Source organism: Erythrolamprus reginae, chromosome 5 (assembly GCF_031021105.1).
Source record: "Erythrolamprus reginae isolate rEryReg1 chromosome 5, rEryReg1.hap1, whole genome shotgun sequence".
Classification (NCBI taxonomy): domain Eukaryota; kingdom Metazoa; phylum Chordata; class Lepidosauria; order Squamata; family Dipsadidae; genus Erythrolamprus; species Erythrolamprus reginae.
The window spans coordinates 108,009,641-108,017,963 of NC_091954.1; the positions used below are offsets into that span (position 1 = coordinate 108,009,641).

At 36.2% G+C, this 8,323-nt stretch overlaps 1 protein-coding gene across 2 annotated transcripts in view; it reads left to right on the forward strand.

Annotated features, from left to right (window-relative positions):
• FXR1 (FMR1 autosomal homolog 1) overlaps nt 1-8,323 on the forward strand; it is a 57,314-nt gene extending 48,991 nt beyond the window's left edge. Inside the window, exons 14-17 of one of the 2 annotated variants that reach the window (XM_070753687.1) lie at nt 1,656-1,856; nt 2,466-2,546; nt 4,626-4,717; nt 7,293-8,323. In XM_070753687.1, coding sequence (XP_070609788.1) covers nt 1,656-1,856; nt 2,466-2,546; nt 4,626-4,717; nt 7,293-7,466 — 548 coding nt within the window. In that variant the 3' untranslated portion in view covers nt 7,467-8,323. The remainder of the gene's footprint in view (nt 1-1,655; nt 1,857-2,465; nt 2,547-4,625; nt 4,718-7,292) is intronic. The other variant, XM_070753686.1, reaches the window with a different exon arrangement.

Genomic DNA, 8,323 nt, shown 5'->3' on the forward strand with positions numbered 1-8,323 from the left:
ACAAAGTAATTCGATGTAAATCATTCTTTAGAGGGCGTCACATTTTTCATCTCAGCCAAACAGGATAGGTTGCTAAACGGTGGTGGTGGCAGGCCATGCTGATGTCACTGGTGTCGGGATGTGGGATTGTCTAATCAGGGAGGCCAAATTTTGATTGTGAGGTCCACAGGCACGTTACACAAAAAACAGTATTCCTGGGGGAAAGCAGACAGATCCTGAGCTCCTTCTGATTGTGAAGGTTGTAGATATTTCAGAAAAGATCCTAAGAGATAGGAACAATGTTACCAGTGGATTAATAGAAGGACATGACTGACAGATGAAAAGAAACCAGGGTTCATGTTAAAAACCAACGAAGAGGGTCATTTATCAGGGTCACTTGCTATTTGCTAAGCAACCAGCCAAGCACTACTTGTGGTAGGGCCCAGGTTTTAAGGGGGCACCTTCTAAAATATGACCGGACTGGTAAAAAAAATAAATACACCCGATTCAGTATTATTTCTGAGTTGGGGGTAAGCATGCCTCCAGCGAACCACCACGGGATTTTCTGTACCTGCTTCAAGCATCCCCAAGTGCTTTCTCAATTGCCATGAGAAAGAAAATGCTGAATTAAGATGGGCCTTGGCCTTGATTCACAGAGGTTATTAAATTTTGAGCTTTGAATGCTTTTGTGTTGTCATTTCATTCTTCCTCATCCAATGGATTGTTGGAAAGGGTTTATATAAAGGGGTTCAAGTCTCTTGTCAACAGTCCCTCGGTGGGATTCTTCTCTGGAAACTGAACCAAACAGGTCCAAAGTTAATATGGTGGGTCAATTCAGGAAAGCGAAGGTCAAGTTTGAAAATAAATTGGGACTGTGGAGAACAACATTCCAAGAAAAAGTCCCCTCATTGGGAGACAATTGGGCAGCTGCCTTAGGATATCTTACCCATTTCTGTATTCAAAGAAATCTCTCCTGCTCACAAACCCTAAGTTGAAACATTGTGTTATCCGATATGTGCCTATAGATAAATATCTCATATAAGCACCACAGAAAGAATTCTGTGCATATTCTCCCCACTTTATATCCTAATTTAAAGAATGCCACAAAGACACAGAAATGTATGTGTGATCATTTACTTCAAGAGATGGAACAAAAAAACCACAACTGTTTCTGGGATTTTCTGGAGGATAGAATTAAAGCAATGGCCTTGATTTTCATAAGCTCCAGAGTCTGCCTTCTACTCATTAGAATTTGCCTTTAAAGAGCATTATTTTTACAAAACTTTGTTTTTACAGCTTTATTTTTTACAAATCTTTACCCTTAGACTATTCACTGTTGACCTCTCCCGCAAGGGGCGTGCAGAAGTGCACCAGAGTGCCTTCCGTCCCCTGTCCTAATATTTCTCTTTTACTAGCATCATGTATATAAATATTATTATATCTCTGTATACCACCAATACGTACTTGACAAAACAAACAAATAAAATAAATAAAATTATTCTTGAGGTTTCAGTAATGTTACAGACTTTTCCCAGGCTGCTTGGCATATTAGTTAGGTGTGTTCTGGATTGGATTACTTTGTGCTTGGTTACCCTCATTAACATTTTTAAAATGGTGATGAAAAACAGCACAAATTTATTTGTCATTTTGTGGGATTTTCCTTCCTGTTACTTTAGTGCTGAAAGACCCAGACAGCAATCCTTATAGCTTACTCGATAACACAGAGTCTGACCAGACTGCGGATACAGATGCGAGTGAATCACATCACACCGCGAACCGACGCAGGCGATCTCGCAGGCGGAGGACTGATGAAGATGCTGCCTTAATGGATGGCATGACAGAATCTGACACGGCGTCAGTTAATGAAAATGGCTTAGGTATGTAAATCACTTGTAACAAAACCGAAGAGAGTCATACCCGTAAGCTTGTATAATTGTAATGTGCCATTACAGTCAATTGCTCTTTATTCTCATCGTCACCACTCTAATTGTAATCTAATATAGTGTTAACTGTTTGCATAATTAAAGATGTCATTTACATGTAACCAGAACATTTGAGGCCATGCATTAAAATCCTGGTTTGAACAGAACCGATTTTACACCGCTGTGTTAGAAGAGCAGAGCATTTGTTCCAAGTCTCAACAAACAAGTGTCCATTTTGTACCCACCATGAAGTGCAAAATGGATTTAGTCTTGAGGATTTTGAAAACCTATTTTGAATAAATAAATGTAAACTTCACATCCATTTTATCTTTGGTAGGGCCCTGAATTAACATTCTGTAACTCATTTTGTCATAATTGTTTTTGCAAAGTACATCAAGGAGAAATCTTTCTAAGATGGGGAAATAATTCCTTGAACCAATGTTTAACTTTTGGTTATCAACATAAATGCCAATTTTCTCCACTTGCAAGTACGAAATAGGGATTTTTCTCTCTGCTTTGTGCTAAAAGAAATAAATCCATCTGTAATCAACTTTACAATTGCAGATGATAGAGACAAAAAAACCCAGCGACGCAATCGTAGTCGCAGGCGTCGCTTCAGGGGTCAGGCAGAAGATAGACAGCCAGGTAACTTTAAGTGGAAAGGTGGACCACTTCGGGTCACAAGCATGAAGGAATGCTCCATGTCCGTTTGTGTACCTTTGAAGCGTGTGAAGTGCCCTATGTAAATAAGTACTTAATAACTAAGACTACAGGCTGAGAAATTACTAGTTACTCATCTTCCAGTTACTAACATTAATGTCTTATAAACTAGTTTAATGCTCACTGTTAAAATGGAATGATTTGTAGATGTCAGAATGGAAATATATGCCATAGTGAAAGCAACACTGCCTGGCGAGGCTCATTTCTGGCAACTACTTGTTAGGAATGCTGGCCAGCGTATTAGTACTGCAATAAAACATGAAGTGACTTGCATGGTATTTGCCTGTCTCATATTTTGAATCAATATGATCAGCATTTCAAGGACATCAGAAATTGCACAACGGCAGTAAAACAAAACAAAAAAAATAGTTGCATGTTCTGTCTGCCATTGTGGTTTTTATGCATCTTTAAATATGTACTAACATCTTAAAAGTGCAGATTTTAATTTCCAGAACAATCCATGTTTGTTGCATTTGTAAATATCTTGCATATGCTAAGCACGTTCAAGAACATTAATGTGTCCCCTAACATGTTTTCGTAGAGTTCAAAGGCTTATGAACAGTTAAGTAGAATTAAAAATGAAAGGAAATGGATTTCGCACAAAATGATATAGAATAACAGACACACGATATTGATCAGTTAACCACAAAAATCCTTTGATGGATAATTAAAAAATTACTTTCTCAATCTGCTTCTGATGGTTTCACTTTAATTCTGGAGAACTGCGGTGTCTTCACTGGAGAAATATAGTAATCAAAAATATTACATCCCTAGGAATCCTTAACAAATGAAGGCAGTATGTATTTTGATCAATTAAGCTTAAATTCTGAGAGAGATAATGACAACCACTGCTGGGAAGTATTTTAAGAGATGCTGCACATTTTCGGTCATTATGATGAATTTATTAGTTTATAAGCTCATCACACAGGACCCAATTTTAATACTTCTTCCCCAATTCCTTTCCAATATACTATATGGAGTCACAAGGAAAGAATGAGCCACAGATTCCCTGCCCTAAGGATACTTGTCTTCAAAAGAAGAAAAAGCATTTACTTATCTATTTTAAGATTTTTATTTGTATCCTGACTTTAATTATTTCTTAAGGTGGTGAGGTTGGCTCCAACCTATCACGCCTTCTGCCAGAGACCTAACTCTTCCAATTGGGTTGGGGCTCCAATGGGGAGGGGGCTTCACCTTGGGGGTGGTTGATAAACTATAGCTTCCCCCCCACAAACTTCTCCTGTTCCCTCCCTCCTAATATTTTAGTCAGGGTTGAATATATTTTTATAGTATTTGATTTGTATTGAGTATAGGTTTTGTATAGTTCCTTTTAACATTCTAAGCCTCCCAGTTACCCTAAGGTAAGACTTGTGGCCAATGAATTAAATAGAACAGTGTGGGGTCTTCTTCCTATTTACCCCACAACCACCCTCTAAGGTAGACTGGTCTAAAAGGAGGGATTGGCCAAGTCAGCCAGCTGGCTTTCATGGCTATTAATGTCACTTCAATTTTTCCATATATACTTTCTCATTTCAGAAAAATATGTTCCTAAATCTCGGAACATTTCTCTAAAAGAGCTCTTTGGGCTCTGTATCTACCTTAAGCCTCTCAGCAGTTTGGACTAAAACCAGTGTTTGTATCATTTTCCAGGGTTCTTTTCCAAATCCGGACCATTTTTCAAATGTTCAGTACCTTTAAATATACAACAAACCCCCCCCCCCAAGGAAAGTTGATTGAAAGTCCTTTGATAATGAAACAAAAATATTTTGAAACTGACATTTAAAAAAAAAGCAAAAACAGGTCAATATGGATTTAATTTAAATTAGCTGTATAAAGCTTCTGGATTAACCATTAAGTCTATTTTGGAGGGCTTCAAAAAGATGACTGAATTTGTGTAATACGAGCCTTGGAACGTAAAAGGATAAATGTAATTTATCCTTTTGAATTAACGAGGAGTTGGGTGTTTTCTAGATATAAAAAGTCTGTAATTTTTTCTCCTCACAGTTACAGTTGCTGATTATATATCAAGAGCAGAGTCTCAGAGTAGACAAAGAAACCTCCCAAAGGAAACACTGGGTAAAAACAAGAAGGAAACGGTAAGAAACATTAAAAAGTATAAACTAATACTTAGAGGGGGGCGCAATGGCTCAGTGGTTTAGAACCAGAGTTTGTCAGCTGGAACACTAACAACCTGGGTTCAAACATGACAGAGTGAGCTTGTTAATAAATAGCTGCCACTTAGGTGGGAAGGTAATAGTATTCCATATTTTTGTTGTACATTCTGTGCTGCAGTATGATGTCATGCTGGAAATGTCTTTGGTATGTGATATGTCATCATATGGAAACATCTTTGGACAGTGCTGACTGGCTCGCTTGGCTAACAGAATTGGACACGACTGGATAGGAAAATCTTTTAACTGCACCTATTTCTAATCTATCTTTAGGTGGTGACAAAGTTTGCCAATTTGAAGGGCTCTGTAAAAATAGGAAAATGTTACAAATTAGAGAATTTAGACAACTTCTGTTTAGATCTTCTTGCCCTAATCAAATTCTCCAGCTTTCTAAGGCAGGCAGCCTAAAGCCAGAATGCAGCTTATGCCTAGGAATAATTACCCACCTTTCGACAGTGCTTTAAACTGGATTTTAGGAATGATTTAAATAAATAGGTACTACAGATAACTCTGTATAACATCCACTATTACACGTAAAATGCTCATCTACTCATCTTTCTATAATTAATACCTTCTGTGGATTTTCTTAACCCTGCTGTTCTGTTCGAGAAAAGTTCCTAATGTTATGTTCCCGGGTCACCCTGACCCGGACCGAAAACTCTTCATTTGCAGTGCTTATGTTTGGTCTTTTTGAAAGCTTTTTTCACCTGGAAACATGTTTGAACATTTCTGCACACAATGGAATGAAAATTGAACTGAAAAAATTAATCCTTATTGGTTTATTTTGCACATAAATGTGCCTCCCCCCCCGTTTTTGTGAAAGTTTTTTCAATTTATGGATAGTTTTGCTTGCAAAATCCATTCTATTTTACTAAAGTTGGTGTGGGATTGGTAGCTTGAACATTTCTGCACACAATGATATGAAAATTGAACTGAGAAAATTAATCCTTATTGGTTTATTTTGCTCATAAATGGGCCCCCATGCTTATACTCAAATAGGCTTATACTCGAGTAGGCTTATACTCGAGTATAAAATGATATGGTCTTATATTCAAAAATAAACCAATAAGAATCATTTTTTTTCAGTTCATTTCTATTTTTCTTATGTTTAGGATTGTTCAATTTAGTATATCAAAACTTTTGAGTTTATTGATAATTTTGCCTGCAAAATGCATTCTATTTTACTATTCTATTTTGGTGTGGGATTGGTAGCTTGAACCTTTCTGAACATAATGATATGAAAATTAAACTGAAAAAATGATCCTTATTGGTTTATTTTGCTCATAAATGGGCCCCCATGCTTATACTCAAATAGGCTTATACTCGAGTAGGCTTATACTCGAGTATAAAACAATAAACCAATAAGAGTCATTTTTTTCAGTTCATTTATATTTTTCTTATGTTCAGGATTGTTCAATTTAGTATATCAAACCTTTTGGGGGAAAATTCCTTAGGGATTTGTAGCCTTAAAAAATATAAATTGACACGAAATTCAAAAAGGATGGGGGGAGGGGCTTTTTGATCAAAATAAAAATATAAGTCTCAATTTTTCCAGTTCAATTTTCATATCATTATGTTCATAAATGTTCAAACTAGTTTTCCAGTTGAAAAAGTTTTCAAAAAGATTAAATTCAAGTACCTAAAAAAAATATTTTTGGTCCTGTCATATACGAACAGAAACAGATTTGAAGTTATGATTTTTTTTGGCCCAGAAAACAATTAGCCACCACCCCAAAAATATTTTTTGATGACCAGCATTGTTAAATTGAGTAAATGAATGCCTAAGATTTTAAAGAATATTTCGGATTTGGAGCATAAAAAAATAAAAAGTGAAAATGATTGCAAGCAGCCGAGGGGGGGGGGAGGCCTTATTTCTGATGTTAAAAAACCAGTAAGAATCATTTTTTTCAGTTCCTTTATATTTTTCTTATATTCAGAAATGTTCAAGCTACCAATCCCACACCAACTCCAGTAAAATAGAATGGATTTTGCAAGCAAAACTATCCATAAATTGAAAAAAAATCACAAAAACGGGGGGGGGGGGGCGGCACATTTATGTGCAAAATAAACCAATAAGGATTAATTTTTTCATTTCAATTTTCATATCATTGTGTGCAGAAATGTTCAGACTACTTTCCAAGTGAAAAAAGTTTTCAAATTGACCAAACATAAGCACTTCAAATGAAGTGTTTTCGGTCCGGGTCGTATGTGACCCGAACATAACATTAGGAACTTTTTTTGCTCAGCAAAAACTAAGCCCCCCACCCCCCCAAAAAAATTCTCATAGAGAGAACCCCTGAAATGATGAAAAGTCATGAAATTTCAAGTTTCAGATATGCAGGGAAAATTTTTTACAGGGACTCAAACTTGGCTTCGGGTCACATACGACCCGAACAGAACAGCAGGGTTAAGTCCGAAATTGGGGTAGCGGGTGTATTTATTATGCTGTTGATGGATTTACAGTTCTCTTGTCACAGTCTTTTTTTCCCCTCTTTAAAAGGTGAAAGATGTGATAGAAGAGGTTGTTGGCCTTTCTGAAAAAGCAGTAAATGGCCCTGCAGTGGTTTCTGGGACTGAATCTTCCAAGCAGCAACATAGTCCTGAAGAAAAACCTAGTACTATACAAGAAGACGAAAATAAACAGGAAGAAGCTGTGTTGAATGGTGTTTCATAAACAAGAGTTCCTAGTTTACAGTTCTTTTACATTACATTTTACAATAGTGCTTGTATAAGCTTGCCAAAGATAGAATATGGATTGCGAGTCGTGACACCGCACTTTCAGTTCCTCCATTTTGGAAAACAACAGGGAGGGATCCTGAAAAAAAATCCAATGTTGAACATACTTTGACACCTACTGTGTTATAAATATCATCAGATGTGCCTTGAGAATAGTATATGTAACATTTAAATAAAAACAAATTGCTGGCTATAGGAAACGTTATTTTGTTTTCAAAATATGACAGATGTGGTGGGGGGGGGAATCCCTAACATAATCTTCTTTATGAAAGCATTAGCTGCTTTTATTACATTTTTAATAATATGCAACCACTTCTTCACCTGAGGGAAAACTAGAAAAAAAATGCAGTCTAAAATATTTTGCACTGAATTGTAATTTCTCCATTAGTTTAGTCTGGAAACTGGTCTGTTTTAATACATGTTTTTTAAATGCTGTATGTAGTGGGGGAAAACTGCAGACCACTGGAATACATTTATTAAATTCTCAATCTGCAGGGATATTGGGTGACATTGGCAGTGACTGTTCTACATTGAGGCTTTGTTTGATTTATTTATTAAACTGTACAGTATTTAAAAATCAAACATAGCTTTAGTTAAAACACTTAATTCTGAATTAGTCATGTCCATTAAAGATAACCAGAACTACTGAAAAGATCAATTTCCAGAAAGTTTATTCTGTATAAACTACATATGTTAGTCCTTAGAGTATTTTTATTTTTGGTTGTTTGATGTGCAATATGTTTTTGTATGCTGGTAGAAAAATAAACCTTGATCTTCCATTGGTTGATCCTTAAA